At 43.3% G+C, this 24,643-nt stretch overlaps 1 protein-coding gene across 1 annotated transcript in view; it reads left to right on the plus strand.

The window, feature by feature from the left end:
* si:ch211-220f16.2 (golgin subfamily B member 1) overlaps positions 1-24,643 on the plus strand; it is a 93,911-nt gene that overhangs the window by 20,746 nt on the left and 48,522 nt on the right. Inside the window, exons 6-13 of the mRNA XM_056278663.1 lie at positions 481-591; positions 2,044-2,217; positions 7,237-7,407; positions 8,144-8,266; positions 9,338-9,451; positions 12,161-12,464; positions 14,599-14,714; positions 24,411-24,528. Coding sequence (XP_056134638.1) covers positions 481-591; positions 2,044-2,217; positions 7,237-7,407; positions 8,144-8,266; positions 9,338-9,451; positions 12,161-12,464; positions 14,599-14,714; positions 24,411-24,528 — 1,231 coding nt within the window. The remainder of the gene's footprint in view (positions 1-480; positions 592-2,043; positions 2,218-7,236; positions 7,408-8,143; positions 8,267-9,337; positions 9,452-12,160; positions 12,465-14,598; positions 14,715-24,410; positions 24,529-24,643) is intronic.

A 24,643-nucleotide genomic window follows, 5' to 3' on the forward strand; every position in this document is an offset into this window, starting at 1 on the left:
TCGTCTGGAACCTCTTCCTTGACCTATCCACCTTGGGTGACCCTACCAGGAGCCAAGCTCTGGACAGCATAGCTCTTGGGATCATTAGTATATGCAAGCTTCTCCACCACGGCAAGGTGGTGATCCAGGACAAGACATATATACACACACGCACGCACATGCATAATCCCACACAACTGTAAAATGCTCTGATGGCAGGCTTTCAGGACAGGGAAGTATTTATGTGGGTGGTGCTAAATGTTTGATTGACACCCTAACTCTATCATATTCTGTGATAACATCAGACAACCAGCAGATGGCATAGCATTCAGCTGAAATTGAACACCACGAGCTACTAGCTGCGTGGGGTGGGTCAGATGTGTCTGCCAAGCGCTTGGCTCTGTCCATGTTTAATACATCACCATCCTGCAGGTCTGCAATTAAATATGCTTACATATGCACACTTTAATTGCATAATTGCTTTTGTGCATTTCACTTTAGGCGACAGAAGGCGGTGAGCAGGCCAGCCGAGGGAAGATCGTTGTGCTAAAGAAGAAGGTGGAGGATCTGGAGCAGCATCTTGCACAAAGAGAGAAAGAACTGGAAAACAGTGTACAGTATCACCATAGTGACAGTCTCATTTACCAAACCTACTCCTATGTGCCTGTTTTTTTTTTTTGCCATCCATAAGTACAATACTCACATATGCTCAAAGAAGAGTTCCCCCTCATTTACAGATCTGTATTAAAGTCAGTGAGTCATCAAACTTCGAGGACCATTTCATAAAAAACATGGCCCATAGAACTTTATATACTCACCATAAAATTTGAGTATGGACAGCTTAAAATGTTCTATATGCATTTACATTTGGAAAGTCACAGCATTTTACTTTAGCTATTATGTACAAGCAAGTATTTATCTTGCCTTATGTTTTCCTAGTCAGCAATAGGAGTGTAAATGTCCACTTAGCAGTAATGCTTAAAATGAGTTGGCAAAGAATTATCTTCACAGAGTAAGGTGCCCTAAGTTGATAAGAAAACAGGTGTTTGAATAGCTTGTTCTCCATTGGTTTGGTTTAGGAGGGTTAATAGCCTTTTAAACTTTCTCCACCTTTTCCTCCCTAATTTGGCATGTCCAACTCCCTGCTCTCCTTGGTCCCACTATTGCACAACCTCTATAGAAATTGGGGAGGGCCAAGACTTTGACGTGCATCTTTCAATGCATGTGGCGCCCACAGACCACTTTTCACCTACCAGCTGCAGGTTTCTCTGAGGAAATGTAACATGTGCGGAGGCCCATACTGTGTATTCCAGATATACCTGCAGCTGTATAGGGGCTTGTACTAAGAATCTCAGTGTTGGGACACTTGCATGATAGTCCACTGTACCACTTGAGGGCCCAACGACTCTTCTTTCCACTGGTGTCTGTTCACATCCTGAGATGGACTGGCAGCAGTGTCGCCATGTTTATGCTGGTTTCATTCCCTTTCATACTGTTGAAAAGCATTCATTTCACTCTTTTTCTCTTGAAAGTGTCACTGGGCTTCCTTTATGTGCATTGCCAATCCCTCAGTATCATGTTGCTTGTTGACTTTCAATTAGGCTTGTGCCTAATTGATCTAAAGTCACATCGTATTTTGATAACCGCAAAAAGCATTTTTGGCCATATGCTGAACGTAATAGGCTGGAAGTGTACCACTATGAAGATAATTCACGTGTAACAACAATTCAACTACCACATCTTTGAAAAAATGCTCAATTTAATTGAAGCCCAAATTACTCTGTACACTATAATGACTAATCAACAGTAATTGATTTTCCTGTTCAATGTATTTTAGGATTTGAGCAGATGAAGTTGTTTTTTAACTTCAAAGTGATTTCTTGAGATTTGATTTGACAGCCCTATTAGGCACGTTGTTTGTTGCATGTGTTTATTATTTTAATCTAGTTGCGAAACATTACTGCTTGAACAATTATATGCATTTCTGAGGCAGGTAGCCTGGCACTATAATTTATAGGTTTGTGTTGTTGTGTGGGCGTGTGTTGAATGTTATGATGGCTCTAGAGGAGGGAGGTTGAGACACAGAGGCAACGTGGTGAGGAGATGGACTCCATGCTGGTAGAGAAGGACAGGAAGCTATCAGAGAAAGAAGCCTACATCGTCCACCTGCAGACTGCTCTTGCAGGAGATCAATCAGTTACACCTGCGCCACAGCAAACGGTCAGTCCCAAGACTGATGTGTGAACTGCATCTCACACACACATTCTTTTACTGTTAATATTTGTATGCCCAGCTTTCAAATGCACAGAATAATGGGGCCCATTCATTTAAAGGTAGAATATGTAATGGTGTGTGACAATGGCCTCTACAGTATTTTATGATGGAACCATGGGGTGTTGCTGCCTTTGTTAGCCACAACTAATATCAGGGGGAAAAAAAATAAAGTTGTCACTGACACAGTAAAAATGCTGTGTATGCAGCATTGCTTGTAAACCATCTCTTGATCTCAACCTGATAAATTCATTAGGACTGCCTACGTCGACTTTCTTTTTTGTTGCACCTATTATGTCAATTATGGTGGAACAACCTAGACCCGGCCAATAGCTCACGATATGTTGCAAGACTGCTGAAGACTGTCACAGTGATTTTAGATTTTAGGATCAGTGGTCAGTTTTAAAGGAAATGTTCTAGTTGTACACAGGGCAACCAGGAGCTAATTTTGAGGACTTCCCTCAAGAGTTGATGTCATCCCACACAAAACTGAGCCAAACCAGCACAGTGAGGGCTTCGTTCTTTTATTAAACAGTATTGTTTGAATAATCTGTGTTGCTCACATGTTTTGCAGTACAATCAAGCAACGTAAAGGTTAACACATTATATATATATATATATATATATATATATATGTGTGTGTGTGTGTGTGTATTATACATACGTGCATGCATATGTATGTATGTATGTATGTGTGTATATATATATATATCAACATAATACAAGAAAAAACATTTTAATACATTGTAGTACAGGCCTGTTTCGTGCGTCTCGCACTCATCAGCTGCTAATCTACAATGAGTGCGAGACACATGAAACAGGCCTGTGCTGCAATGTATTAAAATCTTTTTTCCTGTATCTGTGTTGATATTCTGCTCCTCATTAGTCGAGCACTCACAACACCATTGACAGTTTCGGAAAAAAACGCTCTCTATATATATATACACTACCGTTCAAAAGTTTGGGATCACATTGAAATGTCCATATTTTTGAAGGAAAAGTACTGTACTGTTCAATGAAGATAACTTTAAACTAGTCTCAACTTTAAAGAAATACACTCTATACATTGCTAATGTGGTAAATGACTATTCTAGCTGCAAATGTCTGGTTTTTGGTGCAATATCTACATAGGTGTATAGAGGCCCATTTCAAGCAACTATCACTCCAGTGCTCTAATGGTACAATGTGTTTGCTCATTGGCTCAGAAGGCTAATTGATGATTCGAAAACCCTTGTGCAATCATGTTCACACATCCGAAAACAGTTTAGCTCGTTACAGAAGCTACAAAACTGACCTTCCTTTGAGCAGATTGAGTTTCTGGAGCATCACATTTGTGGGGTCAATTAAACGCTCAAAATGGCCAGAAAAAGAGAGCTTTCATCTGAAACTCGACAGTCTATTCTTGTTCTTAGAAATGAAGGCTATTCCATGCGAGAAATTGCTAAGAAATTGAAGATTTCCTACACCGGTGTGTACTACTCCCTTCAGAGGACAGCACAAACAGGCTCTAACCAGAGTAGAAAAAGAAGTGGGGGGCCGCGTTGCACAACTGAGCAAGAAGATAAGTACATTAGAGTCTCTAGTTTGAGAAACAGACGCCTCACAGGTCCCCAACTGGCATCTTCATTAAATAGTACCCGCAAAACACCAGTGTCAACATCTACAGTGAAGAGGCGGCTGCGGGATTCTGGGCTTCAGGGCAGAGTGGCAAAGAAAAAGCCATATCTGAGACTGACCAATAAAAGAAAAAGATTAAGATGGGCAAAAGAACACAGACATTGGACAGAGGAAGACTGGAAAAAAGTGTTGTGGACGGATGAATCCAAGTTTGAGGTGTTTGGATCACAAAGAAGAACGTTTGTGAGACGCAGAACAAATGAAAAGATGCTGGAAGAATGCCTGACGCCATCTGTTAAGCATGGTGGAGGTAATGTGATGGTCTGGGGTTGCTTTGGTGCTGGTAAGGTGGGAGATTTGTACAGGGTAAAAGGGATTCTGAATAAGGAAGGCTATCACTCCATTTTGCAACGCCATGTCATACCCAGTGGACAGCGCTTGATTGGAGCCAATTTCATCCTACAACAGGACAATGACCCTAAACACACCTCCAAATTGTGCAAGAACTATTTAGAGCAGAAGCAGGCAGCTGGTATTCTATCGGTAATGGAGTGGCCAGCGCAGTCACCAGATCTGAACCCCATTGAGCTGTTGTGGGAGCAGCTTGACCGTATGGTACGCAAGAAGTGCCCATCCAACCAATCCAACTTGTGGGAGCTGCTTCTGGAAGCGTGGGGTGCAATTTCTCCAGATTACCTCAACAAATTAACAGCTAGAATGCCAAAGGTCTGCAATGCTGTAATTGCTGCAAATGGAGGATTCTTTGACGAAAGCAAAGTTTGATGTAAAAAAAATCTTATTTCAAATACAAATCATTATTTCTAACCTTGTCAATGTCTTGACTCTATTTTCTATTCATTTCACAACATATGGTGGTGAATAAGTGTGACTTTTCATGGAAAACACAAAATTGTTTGGGTGATCCCAAACTTTTGAACGGTAGTGTATATATCAAACTTTGTTAAAAGAAACTCTCAACAGTAGGGATAGTGCTCAACAAATAAGGAGCAAAATAATCCAGTTAGTCAAGTAAATTATCTATGAGACAGTACAAGCCTGTTTCATGGAATAAGCAATCATCAGCTATCAATGAAATTACTGGTGTGTCCTTCCTCGAGTAGTTTCATGACAGCTGATGATTGCTTATAGCCTGAAACAGACTTGTACTGTCTCATAGAGAATGTACTTGACTAACTGGACTATATTTATAAACTTTTAATACATAGCAGTTTTTTTCCTACATATATATATATACACACACACACACACACACACACACACACACACACACACATATATATGTGTGTTTGTGTGTGTATTTTGTGAGTCAAGTAAATTCTTTGAGACAGTACACACACACACACACACACACACACACACATATAGATATACACTACCGTTCAAAAGTTTGGGATCACCCAAACAATTTTGTGTTTTCCATGAAAAGTCACACTTATTCACCACCATATGTTGTGAAATGAATATAAAATAGAGTCAAGACATTGACAAGGTTAGAAATAATGATTTGTATTTGAAATAAGATTTTTTTTACATCAAACTTTGCTTTCGTCAAAGAATCCTCCATTTGCAGCAATTACAGCATTGCAGACCTTTGGCATTCTAGCTGTTAATTTGTTGAGGTAATCTGGAGAAATTGCACCCCACGCTTCCAGAAGCAGCTCCCACAAGTTGGATTGGTTGGATGGGCACTTCTTTGAGCAGATTGAGTTTCTGGAGCATCACATTTGTGGGGTCAATTAAACGCTCAAAATGGCCAGAAAAAGAGAACTTTCATTTGAAACTCGACAGTCTATTCTTGTTCTTAGAAATGAAGGCTATTCCATGCGAGAAATTGCTAAGAAATTGAAGATTTCCTACACCGGTGTGTACTACTCCCTTCAGAGGACAGCACAAACAGGCTCTAACCAGAGTAGAAAAAGAAGTGGGAGGCCGCGTTGCACAACTGAGCAAGAAGATAAGTACATTAGAGTCTCTAGTTTGAGAAACAGACGCCTCACAGGTCCCCAACTGGCATCTTCATTAAATAGTACCTGTTAGAGCCTGTTTGTGCTGTCCTCTGAAGGGAGTAGTACACACCGGTGTAGGAAATCTTCAATTTCTTAGCAATTTCTCGCATGGAATAGCCCTCATTTCTAAGAACAAGAATAGACTGTCGAGTTTCAGATGAAAGTTCTCTTTTTCTGGCCATTTTGAGTGTTTAATTGACCCCACAAATGTGATGCTCCAGAAACTCAATCTGCTCAAAGAAGTGCCCATCCAACCAATCCAACTTGTGGGAGCTGCTTCTGGAAGTGTGGGGTGCAATTTCTCCAGATTACCTCAACAAATTAACAGCTAGAATGCCAAAGGTCTGCAATGCTGTAATTGCTGCAAATGGAGGATTCTTTGACGAAAGCAAAGTTTGATGTAAAAAAAATCTTATTTCAAATACAAATCATTATTTCTAACCTTGTCAATGTCTTGACTCTATTTTCTATTCATTTCACAACATATGGTGGTGAATAAGTGTGACTTTTCATGGAAAACACGAAATTGTTTGGGTGATCCCAAACTTTTGAACGGTAGTGTATGTGTGTGTGTGTGTGTGTGTGTGTGTGTGTGTATGTGTGTATATATATATACACACACACACACACACACACACACACACACACACACACACACACACACACACACACACACACACACACACACACACACACTACCATAACTGACATAATAGGTGCGACAAAAAAGAGAGGTTGCTCTGGATGCAGGTGGTCCTAATTGAGTTAATCAGGTTAACACATTTCCATTTCAGGACAGCTCATTCAGTAGTTATGTGATGGGCTGAGCGGTCTTGAGCTCGTCTGCTTTTAAGGCAAGGACGCTTGTGTTCATCTGCCAAATTTGAAAAGTGGCCCCCCACACTTTTACAGCCCCTCCCCTATTCCCATTTATTCGAAGACAGACAGGTCCAGACATCTGACCAAAACAAAAAATGTAAGCAAAGTGCAGTAACCAAGTGGGGCTCATTTGCCAAGAGGCTGCTCATTGACAGCTTTAACAGTCTACCTTTAATTTCAGTCTAAATGCTTCTCTCCTTATTCTCACATCTTGCTTACTCCTTTTTAAGTATTTTACATCTCTTGGGTTAAAATAATATCAATTTTATTCATCTTTGTTTGGAAATTAAATTGTGCCGCAGTGAGCAGATCCAAAAATAGTGCAACATTTCAGACGTAAACATTGCAAAAGACACCTTTCAAACTTTACATCTCATAATGTGGGCAACAATCAATTACATATTCCAACCATTAGTTCTGAATTAGCAAATGATGAGCTTTCGTGCCGGTCCAGGTAGTGGAGGAGGGCGGGGCGCTCGAGGAGCTCCAGCTTCTGGTGCAGAGCCTGACCAGGAAGGTGGGGGAAGCTGAGGAGCGCTACAGTTTGCTCCAAGAACAGACGGACAGCCTCAAAGAGCTGCTGTCCACAGAAAAGCACCAGTACAACCAGAAGGAGAACATGTACAAGCAAAACGTACGTTGCCTCAATCGTTGCACATCAACTGTCATGCAGACTTGACGTAATTCAGATAGCATTACAATGCCAGTTTTTGTTTCAGCTTGGGAAGGCCATAAATAATGGACCCACAAATGTTTCTTGTAGTGTAACCAAATAAATTAATAGAATTCTAGAGGTTAAAAGTATAGGCTATAATTATTGTTACTGAATGGGTGTTCTAAGCCACTGGACTAACTATGAACAGACTGTGTTCAAGACTCATTGAACAAGTGGTAATGCTGATATTTCTTAATCAAAAAAGATATACTTACTGTTCTTGTTTGTCTGCCCTGATGAATTAATGCATCTTTAGCTTTATTTGGACTTGCATGTTTGTTTTGCAGTACCAAGTTATTTTTCGTTATTTCATCAAACAAGGAAAGAGTTTACCAGTAACAGACCAGATATTAACTTTACAGACTATTATGCTGTTTTTGCTTGTATTTTGGTTGCGCCAACATTTCTCATGTCAAATGGGACAAGATAAACTTGAGCCACACAAACATCAATCATTTGTTTGTTAATTTGATGGAATATTTGCCTAGAAAAATATTTTAAATGGCATCCATCGTTTCAGCTCATAACGGGTTTAGCTCTTCCTGTAATCATCCAAAACCATTGTCTGTGTTTCTTCAACACGTTAACTTTCTGACATAGACCAGACATTGTTGTTTTCTGAATATGGGTTAATATGCTTATTCTTTGATTTTAGATCCAGACATTCAAAGACATTATCCTTCAGAAAGACAACAAGCTCATGGAGGTCAACCAGATGCACGAACAGGAGCTTTTTAAGCTGGCGGCCAAATCTGATGCCAGTGCTGACTTAGAACAGGTAGCAACAACACTGAAATAGAATGCTCTTTTGCAAAGGGCCTCATTCATCAATCCTTTGTATGTACAAATTTGTTCTTACACACACGGCATTTTTTAGTCCTTAAGTTTGTCTCAGAGACCAGTGTAGAACCTGCGTAACCCCTGAATTTAGATACCAGTTGGCTAACATTGATGTTTTTGCAAACCTGGGTGATGGCTCATTGCAAGAGGTAGACAATAGCTATTAGGAAAAAGGAATCACAAATAAGCATCAGGGTTTGCTTCTGTCAGACAACTTGAGAGCTAAAAAAAAATCCCATGGGTGTGTTAAGAACAAACTTGTATGCACGAACAACTGATGAATGAGGCTCACAGAGATTTGAGTCACACTGCATTCATATGCAGAGCGATGGGATTCTGTAGTGTAACTGCAGATGAGCATTTAAATTGATTGAAAGGAAACTGAAGATAGCCTTTATTTAAAAGTAAAGGTAATACTGTGTGCAGCAGCAGTAACCATTTGAAGGTGCTATTTGTAATTTTTACCTGAGTGTTGATCTCTGTTGTTCAACATTGTGAATAACACTACAAATAATCAAGACAAGCAAACACAGGTAGAAGATATTACCTGGATTTCACAAAATTTTAGGGGGTTACGAACAGCTTCATCAATGTAGCTTCATCAAATAGGTGTGGCAATTCCCGTTCCTACATTTTATGGCCCTGCTTTTCTGAAACCCCTGGAATTTAGTGATACATAGAACAGTTGCTGATGTCTGCCATTTTCAAATGCATTCAGTAGATAACCAGCAGATATTCAGAACATTGTGAGTCATCTACTTTTTCACTCAGTACCATTCAGCAACCCATACTAATATTTACGAGTCATAATGTGCTTTAGGAAATTTGAAATAGTGCACATTGATCCTTAAAATCATGATTTGTTTTCATTAAATTCAGGTGGTATTGTTCACATGTGGTTGTTTTGGGACTGGTCTAATGTCCCTCAACGTTAGACCAGCCTGTACCCTATCTCCAATTGCTTCACTCTTAAAGTTCACCGTAAGTGCTCTCTCCTCTTCCTCATCAGCTTCTTAAGGCTCTGAAACAGAAGCTCCATGAGAAGGAAGAAGTGCTCCTTGGTAAAACCCAAGTCATCGATGTTCTCCAGGGGGAGGTGGATGGCAGAGACCAGCAGATTAAGGTACAGAGGTGGCCTCTTCTCCTTCCCTTCTCTCAGCTCGACCTGAACCATTTCTCTTCTCCAGACCAATTTGGTTCTCTGTCAAGTCAAAACACAGTATGACTCCTCAGCATTTATTTAAAAGCCTTCAAATATGTCTTTAATTTGATGATTCTATTGAAACCTTTTTTTTGTCACTGACAAAATTAGAATTATGACAATTATGTAAATATACTGATAATAGTAATTGTCCACTCTTGTAGCCTCTCCTTTTCTTCAGACTTAGAATAGTTTTTATTAGCCATGTAGGTTTGCACATACATTGAATTTGACTCTGGTGTCGTGGTTCTGTCCGTGTACTTAACATAGAATAACAACACTACAACACAACAATCTTCAGATATATAGTACACAAGGATTGACCAATACAGGCGAAATAAGAGGTGATAAAGTGCAGTGGTGCAGAGAATATATCAGAGATGCTGAAATAGATGTTAGCAGGTTACTTGCGTACATGCCTGAGGTAGATGGACATGACAGAGCATACCAGTATACGTACAATGTACAGTACAGTATATACAAAATGGTTGGATTGTTGGACAGTGTTAAGTGCTCTTTTGAATGACAGCCCGCGGAAAGAAACTTTTTATATCTGGTTGTTTTGAGGTACAGTGCTCTGTAGCGCCTGGAGGAGGAGGAGTTGGAACAGGTTATGACCACGGTGTGATGAGTCTGCAGTGATGTTGGCTTGGACATGTGTGGAGGAGAGATGATGGGTGTATTGAGAGAAGGATGCTGAATATGGAGCTGCCAGGGAAGAGGAAAAGAGGAGGTTTATGGATGTGGTGAGGGAAGACATGCAGGTGGCTGGTGTCACAGAGGAAGATACAGAAGACAGGAAGAAATGGGAACGGATGATACACTGTGGCGACCCCTAACGGGATCAGCTAATAGCTGTAGTAGTAGTAATAAAAAGTCAGTGAAATATAACTTATTTTGGCTTTGGGAACATGCTGTTAGAGCTTATGGTTTCACAAAAATAATAGGAATAGATATGCGAGTATCTTTTATAATCCAGAAATTAGTGATGACTGTCAAGGGGGTTGAATACTTTTGCAAGGCACTGTATATCCAGAGGATTGGTGCAGCCTCTCATTACTCTTTCACACCTGAAACGTCGCTGATCGGGTAGCCTGTGTATTAGACACGCCATTGTATTAACCTTTTTATTTTCATCTTGGAAACTAGTCAAGAATCCCCCCCCCCTTTTCTCCCTATTGTGTCCGGCAAATTGCCCCACTCTTCCGAGCTGTCCCGGTCGCTGCTCCACCGCCTCTGCCAATCTGGGGAGGGCTGCAGACTACCACATGTCTCCTCTGATATATGTGGAGTTGCCAGCCACTTCTTTTTACCTGACCAGTGAGGAGTTTCGCCAGGGGGACGCAGCGCGTGGGAGGATCACGCTATTCCCCCCAGTTCCCTCTCCCCCCTCAGACAGGCGCCACAACCGACCAGAGGAGGTGTTAGCGCAGCGACCGGGACACATACCCACATCCGGTTTCCCACCCGCAGACACGGCCAGTTGTATCCGTACAGGGATCTGAATCGGCAATCCCCATGTTGGTAGGCAACGGAAGAGTCAAGACTTCATTTTACAGCTGCCTTTTACTCTGTTTAAGATTTAGTTACAGATGTAGCACTACGCCTAGATGGTTCTATGTAGGGCTTAAGACGCATTTTACATCCAGCGTAGTCTTACGACCGGGTGTACGTCATAACTGGTACATCCAACCCTAGCAGCCCTCTTTTGGCATGGACACAGTGTTTAATGCTGCTTCTACTCAGCTGTCGGGCTCACACAGCAGCAGTAACAACACTACACCAAAAAGGTGGGGTATAAACAAAAATCCCACCAGCCCATACTGCCCCTAGATTTGAGAACCACCGGTTTATTGACTAATGTATCTAAGCAGTTGGAAATGTCCCTGAAATTCTTATATACTGCACATGATTGATTGTTTTGTGAATATTAAAAACGTGTTATGTGGACATTGTTTAAGGTAATACATTATTCTCTCATGTAGCTATAGATGATGTGAGTTAAAGGACGTAGGATACTTTTGGAGTTGGTAACACAATTTGGAGAAGCGTGAGATGGTGAAAACACCTGATAGTCCCTAAATGGTTGTACAAATAAACAAGTGTTTCAATTCAATCTACTGTCATCAGGATGCTGGTTTATTTTATTTGTACAACACAAAGTGCCAAACAATACAGCAAATGAAAATGTAAAAACAGAATAAAAAAGTAAAGTAGCAATTAAACACTGGTGCGATATGTTTGAGAGCTGCACTGCAGATGTCCTTTTTGTCCAGAGCAAATGTCTTAACATTACTATTAAGAATTCAATTTCAAATGAAATGTAATGTTTGCAGTAGTCATACAGTGCAGTAAAATTAAATTAAGTCTAGGCAGTAGTGTTACAGGCAGAACAGCAGGGACCACTTGAAAAAAAAATCTGCTGGACTCTACTCCGGATAGCCCCAGACCTTGTCAACTCTTAGAAACACCCCTGTATGGAAGTAGTTTATAGAGATATGTGTAATAACATCCTAAAGTCACCTGAGCTTGTAATCAAACTCATCTCCAATCTATGTTTCTCTGACTGTCTGACTATTCTTCTCTTACCTCTTTTTTCCTCAACTCCCTTTCCCATCCTCCCTGCACCAGGAGCTGACTGAGCGGCTACGTCGGCTGCAGGTGGAGCGGGAGAGCCTGGAATCCAAGCTGGAGGCAGAGAAACACGTGATGCGGGCACAGCTCCGTGACCTGCTGGAAAAACAGCAGGGAGAGGTGCGGCGCATGGCTGAGCAGCATCAGTCCCAGATGGCTCAAACCAGGCAGGAGCTCCTGGGGCAGTTAGATGAGCTGAGAAGGGTCACAGTTGCCTTGCCTCCTGTCAACCAGCAAGCAATAGGAAGTGCAGACCAAGCCACCAACTTAGCCACTGTCCAAAGGCTGGCTGAACTGGAAGGTTTGTTATCATCCAGTCTTAACATAATCAGTATTGTTAGTGAATATTCCATCTTACTCTTTCTGTATAGTAACAGCCTGAGAAATGACATTCCTCATCCATGCCTGTGCTCCCGGTAGCCAATTTATTATCATTATTATTATTTTATTATTAGTAATACTACTACTAATAATAGAGATCTCCTGATACCACTTTTTCACTTCCGATACTGATATCACGGCTTTAGCTATCTGCCGATGCCGATATCAATCCGATATTTGTTTTTACTCTTGTATAACTACTACTACTACTACTTTCAGCTGCTCCTGTTAGGAGTCGCCACAGTGCATTATCTGTTTCCATCTCTTCCTGTCCTCTGCATCTTCCTCTGTCACGCCAGCCACCTGCATGTACAAATAATAATGATGATAATAATAAAATACACGGAAGCACTTCGCTTATGATAGCCAATTACCAACCTAAAAACATCTCACTCAAATGGAGAACAAACAAATACTTCCCCAGTATATAGTCCACAACAACATTTGGTTATGAAAGACTGCCACCCTTTGTTCAAACACTACACAAAAAAAAAAAAAACAGTACTGCAGTACTTAAAGCTAACAGGTTTAAAGTCAAAACATTCAGCATTGTAAAAAAACATATACAAAACTATCCCCTACAGTGCAGCTAGTATGTGCAAATGGTGCTGTAAAACACAACTTAAATATGTATAACATTCCAAATAAATAACATAACATTAACAAACACAGTTTCAACTGACTGGTTGAAACTGTTGGATTTTTTTTCCTCTGAAATACTTCCATACCACTTACATGACTATTCCACTATTCCATGTTACACATTCTTGTACAGTAGGTGGTTGTATGTACCTTAAAGTTGTTTGCAATCTGTCAGTAAACCGAGAGAATAAGAATAAGCAGAAGACGAAGAAGAAAAAGACGAAGACGACGACGAAGAAGAAATAATATACAAGCATTTAGGCGATGGTTTAAGCTAGATTTCCCCACGGATTGTATTAGATAGGTATCGGATCAACATTTTTTTCTCCCCTCCGATAGCCGATCCAGCATTCTGGGCCAGTATCGACCCGATACCGATGCTGTGGATCGGATCAGGACGTCCCTAAGTAGTAGTAGCAGTAGTAGCAGTTTGTTTTTCAAAGACAAATGTAAATTGCAGTTAGTTGTATTTAAGTACTGATCCATGTTTATTGATTACTGATTATTTCATCGACGTTACACTACACAGATCATCCATCCTTCCATCCATTATCTGAACCGCTTATCCTGCTCTCAGGGTCGTGGGGATGCTGGAGCCTATTCCAGCAGTCATTGGGCGGCAGGCAGGGAGACACCCTGGACAAGCCGCCAGGCCCTCACAGGGCTGACATCCCCACACACACACACACACACACACACACACACACACACACACACACACACACACACACACACACATTCATTCCTAGGGATAAGTTAGTATGGCCAATTCAGCTGACTTACATGTCTTTGGACTGTGGGAGGAAACCGGAGCCCCCAGAGGAAACCCATACAGACACGGGGAGAACATGCAAACTCCACACAGAGGACGACCCGGGATAACCCACCAAGGTTGGACTACCCCAGGGCTCGAACCCAGGACCTTCTTGCTGTGAGGCAACCGTGCTAACCACTGTGCCACCGTGCCGCCCTACACAGATCAATTCTGAAAAATCTGAGCGCTAGGCTTTCCTTGTGTTTTTTGTAACAAGCCAGCCAATGTGTAATATATAGGTATACATTATTGTAACAGCTGTGATCATAAAGTGGGGTAGTAAAGAAGAATGACATGCGTGTTAGGGTTATAATATTCTGTCTGTGCCCCTGACCGAGGCATGGCAAGACGAACTGGAGTTGGTTCCCTGGTGCTGCACAGCGGCTCTTCACTGCTCCTAGCTACACAGCTAGGATGGGTTAAATGCAGAGCATAATTTCTTCATGGGTACTAATAAAGTACATCAAAATCACAAAAAAAGAAGAAAAATCTGAAGAACCAGATTCAACAGCATCTCATTTGACGGTGGTGTTGGCTGTCTGATGTTATCCTTGGCTTTCACCTTTTCATCAAGCCCTCTCTCTCTTTGTTTATCCAGTTCAAGCAAAGCAGAAAACAGAGGAGGCCAGTAAATCGGAGGCTAAGTTCTTGAAGATGAAAGCCTGGTCAAAGTCCCGAATCCGACAGCTGGAGGCGGAGCTGAGGAAAAGTCAGGTATGGAGACTTAAATATTAAGACTAACTGTTTGATGTCCTGTCAACCTGTTCAGAGATTCACAGATTCAAAGTGCTTTTACATGAAGCACTTTGAATTGCCTTGTTGCTGAAATGTGCTATACAAATAAATGTGCCTTGCCTTCCCAGATTAACTGTTTATTCAACTGCTTTTAATTCCCTATTTTGCTACTGGTGTATCATGTTACTATGCTGCGTGCCCCTTTGCCCTTGATGGTTCATGAATCCTGTGCCAGTCCCATGACACAGTTCCCAGCACACACTAATTAAAATAACTTCCTCATGTGCACATTTGAAAGATAGCAGTTAAACCCTAAAATAGTGTCTACTCAGTGAGACATGGCTGGAAGGCCTAATTCCAGCCATGTTCCCAACAGTACTGTATCAAGGTGAAGCAATCCAAGAACTGCTACAGGAAAAGCAAATGCTTCACAATGCCCACCTGAAATAGAACTCTGAGAGGAGTCAATCGGCCTTCAAGGCAATTAAAGCCAAAGTTCAGAAGGAGATTAGGGTGATGAAGGACAACTGGTAGAGCAAGAAAGCAGACGAGCTGCAGGTCTTAGAAGATTGAAATTATATGCATGGACTGTTCTCTGTGCTGAGAGCCATCTACGGCCCAAAAAGCAATTTTGGGCCGTAGATGGCTCTCAGCGCAGAATGAGCAGTCTGTTACTGCAGAGTTTTCCGCTCCCACGACATACCGGTACACATAGCCAGGAGTCCAGGTTCTCCATGGTTTACCATCTCCGCTGGTGGCGGGTGGAGGCGGCGCAGGACAGGAGGCAAAAGCGAGGCTGTAGAGCCGACATGTTGGTGAGGGTAAGGAGGCGGCCACACAAGCCGCTACTCCCTAGTATTTTCCTAACCAATGCTAGACAGTGGCATCCTGTTTATTACAGAGACCTGGCTTCATTCATTCATACCGGATACAGCTATTGAGCTAGCAGGCTGCACAATACACCGTTAGGACAGGACCAGAGACTCTGGTAAGACCAAAGGAAGGGGGGCTGTGCGTCTATGTGAACAACAACTGGTGTACCAACACAAAGACTGTAGACAGCTACTGCTCTTCGGACCTGGAGTACGTGACTGTTAAATGCAGGACCATATATCTTCCCCGGGAGTTTACTGTGGTCATGATAACTGCTGTGTATATTCCACCAGATGCTAATGCTAGCTCGGATCTTGGACATTTACATAACACCATTAGCAACAACCAGAGCTTGTATCCTGAGGCTGTTGACATCATAGCGGGGGATTTTAACCATGCTGATTTAAAAGCAGTGCTCCCTACATTCCATCAGCACATTAAGTGTGCTACTAGGGGAGCAAATACACTGGACAAGGTCTACTCCAACATCAAACAGGGCTACAGGGCTAAACCAATACCACACCTGGGCCAGTCTGACCATGTGTCCCTGTTCCCAATCACGGCATACACCCCCCTCAGGAAAAGTGCTCTTACCACAACTAAGACTGTTAAAACATGACCTGAAGGTGCCTCTCATCAGCTGCAGGACTGCTTCGAAAGAACTAACTGGGATATTTTTTAACATCAGGACCTGGAGGAGTATGCCACAACTGTCCTGTGCTATATCAAGAACTGCATTGACACTGTTACCGTGGACAAGCAAATCCGAGTTTATCCCAACCAGAAGCCCTGGATGACAAAGGAGGTCCAGAGCCTGCTGAGGGATAGAAACACTGCTTTCAGGTCTGGTGATGGGGCACAATACAGTGATGCCAGAGCCAACCTGAAAAGAGGCATCAGAGAGGTCAAGGCAGCTTACAAAATAAAATTGAGGACCACTTCAACAGCAACAACACAAGGCAGGTGTGGCAGGGGGTTCAGCACATCACCAGCTTCAAATCCGGCAACCTCACAGCTGCGAACAGAGACACCTCACTGGCAGAGAAGCTTAACATCTTCTTTGCCAGCTTCGAGGAGAAGCCACTGGAGGCAGCCACGTTCCATCCACCAGCCTACAGCAGCCTCCTCCTCACGGTGAAGGAGAATGAGGTGAGGCGCACACTGAGTGAAACCGAGGAAGGCTGCGGGTCCCGATGGTATCCCTGGACAGGTACTGAAGGAATGTGCGGACCAACTGGTGGGGGTCTTCACCAAGATCTTCAACCAGTTCCTATCCCAGTCTACCATCCCACCCTGTCTGAAGTCATCCACCATAGTCCCACTGCCAAAAATGTCCACTGTCAGCAGCCTGAATGACTACCGACCTGTGGCACTCACACCCATCATAATGAAGTGCTTTGAGAAACTGGTTCAGAGTCACATCATTTCAAGCCTCCCACCCACTTTCGACACACACCAGTTTGCCTACAGAGCAAATAGGTCCACAGAGGACGCTATAGCCACATCTCTCCACAGCGCCCTGACCCACCTAGAGCAGCAGGGGAGCTACGCCAAGCTGCTCTTTGTGGACTTCAGCTCTGCATTCAACACCATCCCCCCCCCCCCACAGAATGGTGACCAAACTGACAGAACTGGGCTTTGCTTATTCCATCTGCCTCAGGATTAAGGACTTCCTGTCTGAGCGCCCACAGAGGGTCAGAGTAGGCCCCCACATCTCCTCAGCCTCAGCACCTGCTCCCCACAGGGCTGTGTGCTGAGCCCCCTAGTCTACACCCTGTACACACAACTGCACCCCTTCTCACTCCAGCAACACCATCGTCAAGTTTGCAGACGACACTACGGTGGTGGGACTGATCTCTGGGGGGGATGAGTCTGCATACCGGGACGAGGTAGAGCGGCTGTCTGTGTGGTGCAGGGAAAATAACCTGATCCTCAACACCTCCAAGACAAAGGAGCTGATTATAGACTACAGGAGGAACAAAACGGACAGTCATCCCCTTATCATCGGCGGGGACTGTGTGGAGAGTGTCTCAGACTTCCAGTTTCTGGGCATACACATAGAGGAGGGCCTGACCTGGAGCGCTAACACCACAGCGCTGGTTAAGAAGGCACAGCAGAGACTCTACTTCCTGAGGATCCTCAGGAAGAACCACATTTCCACCTCACTGCTTGTGTCCTTGTACCACTGCTCCATAGAGAGCATACTGACCTACTGCATCTGTGTCTGGTTTGCTAGCTGCACAGTAGCAGAGAGGAAAGCACTCCATAGGGTCATCATCACCGCCCAGAAGATTATCAGATGCCCACTCCCCTCCCTGGAAGACCTATACAGTTCCCGCTGCCTCAAAAAAGCCCATGGCATCCTCAAGGACCCATCCCACCGAGGACACCATCTGTTTGAACTGCTGCCCTTGGGCAGACATTACAGGACAATAAGAGCTCGGACAAACAAACTGAAGAACAGCTTCTATCTCCGAGTCATAACCGCACTAAATGCTGCTAAGTCTTGATTCCTGACTTTTTGTGCAATATGTTGGTGCCCAGTAGAATGTAGAAATGAATGTGTGTGTGTGTTTTACGTTTTTAATTCTTTCTATACTGATCTTTACACTGATAAGAACTGCACTTTCAAATTTCGTTGTACTTGTAACAATGACAAAGTTCTATTCTATTCTATTCTAATATGATAGCACTAGTAAAAACGGCAGATGGAACTAAGCTGTGTACTGACTTGAAAGAGATCACAGAAAGATGGAAAGAACACTTCTGCACCCTCTCGAATCAAGAAGGATCAGCAGATCCAAATGCATGCCAGTGGCTTACAAGAAGGCCAACAAGAGAAGACCTCTGTGAGCCGATCACAATGGCTGAAGTAGAGAAAACACTTAAAGACATCAGAAGTGGGAAGGCACCAGGACAAGATGGCATCCCATCAGACATCCTGAAGCATAGCAGCTCAATACTTAAGTCAGAGCTACTAAAGCTCTATAATACCTGCTGGCATAACCTATGCCTTCCTCAAGACTTCAAAGATGCTTTGATTGTGACCATCTACAAGAAGAAGGGGGAACAGAGCGATTTTGGAAACCACCGTGGGATCTCACTTCTGTCGACTGCTGGAAAGCTCCTGGCTAAGATCATCCTGAACCGGATAAAGATCCTTTCAGAAGAAGTGTTGCCTGAAAGTGAATGTGATTTCAGATCTGGTAGATCCACTACAGACATGATCTTCATCCTGAGACAACTCCAAGAGAAAGTGACCGAACAGCACCAGCCACTTAACATTGTTTTTGTGGACTTTTCAAAAACGTTTGATACTGTTGATAGAGCGACACTGTGGCAAGTGCTAGAGACTTATGGTTGTCCCCAGAAACTGATCAGCATCATCAGACTTTTCCACAATGATATGACAGGGAAAGTCTCAATTGGAGGAAACGCCAGCGATGCTTACAACATCAAGCATGGAATGAAGCAGCGATATGTGCTTGCACTGACCCTATTCACATTATATCTTGCTGCAGTCCTAGAAACAATGTCAGCTAACTTGAGAGGTGGCTTGTACATCAGGACCTGAACAGAAGGAGACCTCTGCAATCTTGTTAGACTCAAGGCGTCTACCAAAACAAGAGAACTCTGTGTTCGAGAGCTTCTCTATGCAGATGACTCAGCTCTGGTTGCCAATGATCCTGGAGAAATGCAAGAACTAGTAGGCCGCTTCCCTTGAGCGGCTACCCTCTTTGGACTGAAGATCAACATCTCCAAAACAGAGCTTCTGTACCAGCCTCGCCCTCACAAAAGCCCCGAAGAAGGTCAGCCCAGTATTTTGGTTAATGGAGGAACTCTGAAGACCACTGAGTGCTTTACCTATATGGGCAGTGCTGTGACAGATACAAACTCCTCTGACTTGGAAGTGGACAGAAGAATCCAAGTGGCCACAAAAGAGTGTGGTGCCCTCCATAAACGACTTTGGTCTCACCATGACATCAGGCTGACAACAAAGATGGCCCACAGGTGTGCTTGACGAGCTTAAACTGCATCACAGTCATCATCGTTTTGATGGACTGCCGAAGAAGAGTTGGTACTATAGATAATTTGTCTAAATCAATGATTGACAGGATTACACATTGAGATGCGGAATTTAAAAACCTCTTCAGTTCTGACCTCATAACGAGGTCAGAATGAGGCCGTTACGGCTCTAGTGCCGTGTGTTGTGTACAACTACCCTCTTGTATACAAACCTAGGGTTTGTTTTTATGGGAGGGGGTGTTACGGCCCTTGTGCCGTGTGTCTGTAATTTTCCCTCTCCAGGTAATGCCCCGCCTCCTGTGGAACTGCTGATTGAGCCCAGGTGACCCCAATTGCTCATCAGCTGGGTATATACCTTGGAGAGAGACACTCTCCAGGGCCAGTGGGCCATTGTTGGCAGCCTGCGTGAGCGAGAGCTGGCCAGTGGGCCACTGTTGTCAACCAGAGAGTGAGCTCTTGTGTCAAGACTCTATATTCCTTGAGAAGGAGAGTGAAACCTGTGTTAGTGTTCTTGTTTCTTTGTTTCTTTTTGGTCTGATCTGAGTTTCTTTTGTTATCTAAGCCTGGTTAGTTAAGAGCCAGCATTTTTAGCTGCCTTTTTTATTCTATATTTTGACTTGGGGTTCATTTTTGTTAATAAATCTGTTTGTTTTTACACCTGGTTCCGCCTCCCACCTTTCTTATTCCCCCAGGACACTTTTCTTTTCTTTGTTACTTCCTCTCATCCCCTGGACCTTTAATGGGGAACGTAACAATTGGGGGCAGGGTCCGCGATGGTGTAGCGGTCTAAGCATCGGCTTTGTGTCAATGCAGTTGCCCACTGGGGACCGAGGTTGGTGCCCCAGTCTCGTCAGATCTGACTATGGCCGGATCGAGTCCGGCCATAGTCAGAAGCAGCAATAATTGGTAATGCTGTCTTCGGGAGGGGGGCGGAGTGGCTTGTGTTCATCACATGAATGTGTCTCTGTGTGTGTCAGAACAAGCAGCGGTTCGGCCTGGATTCGCCTTGCCACTTTTGTGACAAGGCGTCTCCTTCGAGACTGCCGGCCAGAGAGATGCAGTTGGCGAACGCATGCAGTACGAGGCCGGGTGTTTGAACTAACATAGGGATCGATTGACCACTAAATTGAGGGAAAAAGGGAAAAATCAGAAATAAATAAATTTATTGAACAGTTGGGGGCTCGTCCGGTATAATTTTCTTTTTGAATAAGACAGTTCGGAGGTGGAGTCCTTGTGTGTGTTAATTGTTGCTGTGTGCAGCTTGTCTCTGGTGGCGAGCGTGGTGAGTATTGTAATTCGTTTGGTGTCTCAGACAGCTTCCCTGGTTAGAATAGGGGAGTGTCCAGCTGGGCTGTGATCAGTCTTTCCATCTCTTTTGTTATTTTGCCTTTTTTGTTTTAGGGGTAATCCTGAGCGGGGACAACGTTCCCTGGTGGGGGTAGGCATTTCGGGGCTCAGGCCACCGAAGTTCAGCCTTTAAAGCCACCCCGAGCCCGGCACGCTCCGAGAAGACAGATAGGTGCTAAGTTCTAACCAAGCAGGAACTGGGGAAGTTTGTTTGTACGGCTAACTATACGTTTATTTTCGGCTTGCTGTAATTTGCTACCGGTGGACGTCATTTTTAAAATTGTGAGGTCCAGTGGCTGTAGTGGAGGCTAATTAAAATTCAGCCCACACGTGTTTGTTCTCTTAGCTATGGCTACTTTTGAGTCACGTGTGTCTATTCCTGGTTCTACGCTGGCTGCACAGTTAAAAGTCCGTCTTGATTGCCTCCCGTTGGAAAGGGAGGAAAGGGAAAGAGAGAGAATTCCAGCTTTGCAGGGAGTTGGAGTTGAAGAAATTGGAGGCTTCACATGTCAGGCTTCAGATGTCAGTACCCCTCCTCCAAAACCTAAAGTGGAGAAACGGTGTTTTTTCTACCGTGGGTTTGGACATTTGGTTGCCAATTGTAAGGCCTTAAAACGTAAGCAGCAGAACCGCAGTTGTAGGTCGGTCGTGTCTCAGGTGAGAGAGAATAGGGAGGACCTAAACCAGCCCCAGAAGCAGGAGGTGAGAATTGCATACCTCGAGTCTGCCGTCGCTTACCTCACACGCCAGTGTCATGCAACACAAGTTGAGGTGGAGAAATTTTGTTTGGAGCTGGCGAATCAAAAGAGGAAAGAGCTGGAGCAGCTGAAGATTGTCCGTGCAGAACTCAAAGAAGCCCAGAAGTCCCAGCGGGAGATGAAGCTGCTGCTTGGTATGTACTGCTCAGCACCCAAGGAGCAGAGGGACAAAGTCCAGCTCATGGCAGCTGAGAGGACCAAGGCAGAGGAGCTGAGGCAGAGGCTGAAGGACCTGGAAGAGGGGGATCAAAGGGAAGGCAAGAAGATGGCTGATGAAGAGGCCCTGAGGAAGATTCGCTCTGTAGAGGAGCAGGTCGACATCCTCAACAAGAAGCTTTCAATAGCGAAACAACAGGAGGATGCCTTGCTAAGGGAGATGGGTGTGACAGGCCAGGCATTTGAGGACATGCAAGAGCAAAACATCCGACTGATGCAGCAGCTCGGGGAGAAGAACGAAGCCAACTTCAAACGGAGTGAAGAGGATTACCCTCTTGAATGCCAACTTAGGGTTTGTATTTATGGGAGGGGGTGTTACAGCCCCAGTGCTGTGTGTTATGTGTGCAATTACCCTCGTGAATACAAACCTAGGGTTTGTATTTATGGGAGTGGGTGTTACGGCCCTAGTGCCGTGTGTTGTGTACAACTACCCTCTTGTATACAAACCTAGGGTTTGTTTTTATGGGAGGGGGTGTTACGGTCCTAGTGCCGCGTGTCTGTAATTTTCCCTCTCCAGGTAATGCCCCGCGTCCTGTGGAACTGCTGATTGAGCCCAGGTGACCCCAATTGCTCATCAGCTGGGTATATACCTTGGAGAGAGACACCCAATGGCCAGTGGGCCATTGTTGGCAGCCAGCGTGAGAGAGAGCTGGCCAGTGGGCCATTGTTGGCAGCCAGCGTGAGAGAGAGACGGCCAGTGGGCCATTGTTGTCAACCAGAGAGCGAGCTCTTGTGTCAAGACTGTACTCTTTGAAAAGGAGGATGAAACCTGTGTTAGTGTTCTTTTTTCTTTGTTTCTTTCTTTTTGGTCTGATCTGAGTTTGTTTTGTTATCTAAGCTTGGTTAATTGAGAGCCAGCGTTTTTAGTTGCCTTTTTTATTCTATATTTTGACTTGGGGTTAATTTTTGTTAATAAATCTGTTTGTTTTTACACCTGGTTCTGCTTCCCACCTTTCTTATTCCCCTGTAACACTTTTCTTTTCTTTGTTGCTTCCCTTCATCCCCTGGACCTTTAACAGGGAACGTAACAGAGGCTAAATCAGACCTTTGTACTTCAAGAAGTACAAAGGTCTGATTTTCAAGAGATATAGGGACAATGAAGAGTTGTGTTAGCTGTTAAAGTTTTACTTATCTCCAAACATTTCTAATTAATTTTTTTTTCATTGTCCTTTATATGACACTGAGTGAATATCTGGGTTGTTGTTGTTGTGTGTGTGTGTGTGTGTGTGTGTGTGTGTGTGTGTGTGTGTGTGTGTGTGTGTGTGTGTGTATATATATAGCGTTTTTTTTGTTTTGTTTTTTTTCCGGAATACATCAATGGTGTAGATAAAAGTTCTCAACAAATGAGGAGTGGATTTTTTTTCCTACATCTATAATAATAAACTTAAATAGCACTTTTCTTAACACTCAAAGTCGCTTTAGAATAAACAGGGGTGAAACAAGACAACAGATAAACATAACAGACATACAGGGGTGGTTGGGAAGGGGGGGTCTACGAGAGGGAGAAGCAGCAGCCACATGCGACGCCAGCAGTACTCTCTGACTTAAACAGATACAAAAGGGCAAGAAAAACAAAAAACAGCAGCACACACATTAATTTTTTATAGGGGTTTACTCCCGTAGCCTATTTCTCTCCTGAGGTATCCACCAGGCAGTGGCACTATTTAACTATATATATTTTAACCATATATATATATATATATATATATATATATATATATATATATGGGGGGGTTCTTTTTTTCTTATATATTTTTTTCCTTTCGTAAAGTATAGTAGCTGAATTAACTTAAGAGTAGGTGAGAAGGGGTAAGAATAAGTGTATACTTCCTCCTACTCCTTTTCAAACATGTAACAAATAATCTGATATATATTGAGATTTGTTCCCTGAGTTTGATGTGTGGATTTGTTGATCACTTCAGATTATTGGCAATGGATTATCTGTATGTTATATTCTGCTTATTTACATGTTCGAAATAAATCATTTATTCATCCATTCATCCATTCATTCAGTCACAAACTCATAGCATGACATACACGGAATCTAACTACATTAAGACGTGATTATCCATTAACTGTAAGTGATATACCATAGAGGACATCAGGCTAAGCCCTTGTAAATTTAGTGGCCCACCTCACAAGCAGTATCATTTACTAACCTTCCTAAACCAGCTTTTTTAGTTGATTGAATATGTGAGAGCAGGCATGTCATTGGGGATGTCAAGTCGGTACCTTCCCTAGCTGATTTCGTTTTTAGTTAGGAACATGACACCTCAATAGGAAATTCAATACTTCAAAGACTTATTTAAATTGGACTTGTAGTGAAAATATTAAGCATTCTGAGGTTCAGATCTCTACGTGTTTAGCAGAAAACAATCATGGATGCCAGGAAGAAAAGATGATTTAATTTAGAAATATGGGCCTTTGGTTTTCCTTTTTGCAACACCCCATGTAGGCTGGAGGTGCTCCTCCTGACCTGATAGCCCTGCAGAGCCGCATCACCGAACTGGAGGAGGAGCGAGAGGAGAGCCTCTGGAAGCTGGAGCAGTATGAAGAACTCAAAGCTAAAAATGGTATGGGGACTCAATGGGAAAGGCTGCTGCTATGTTATAGCCTGCTGCAATACTAAATTAGCTCTTAGCCACAGTTACTTTACCACATTTACTTACCCACTTGTAGTCACTTTCC

The sequence above is a fragment of the Lampris incognitus genome, chromosome 4 (assembly GCF_029633865.1).
Source record: "Lampris incognitus isolate fLamInc1 chromosome 4, fLamInc1.hap2, whole genome shotgun sequence".
Lineage (NCBI taxonomy): Eukaryota > Metazoa > Chordata > Actinopteri > Lampriformes > Lampridae > Lampris > Lampris incognitus.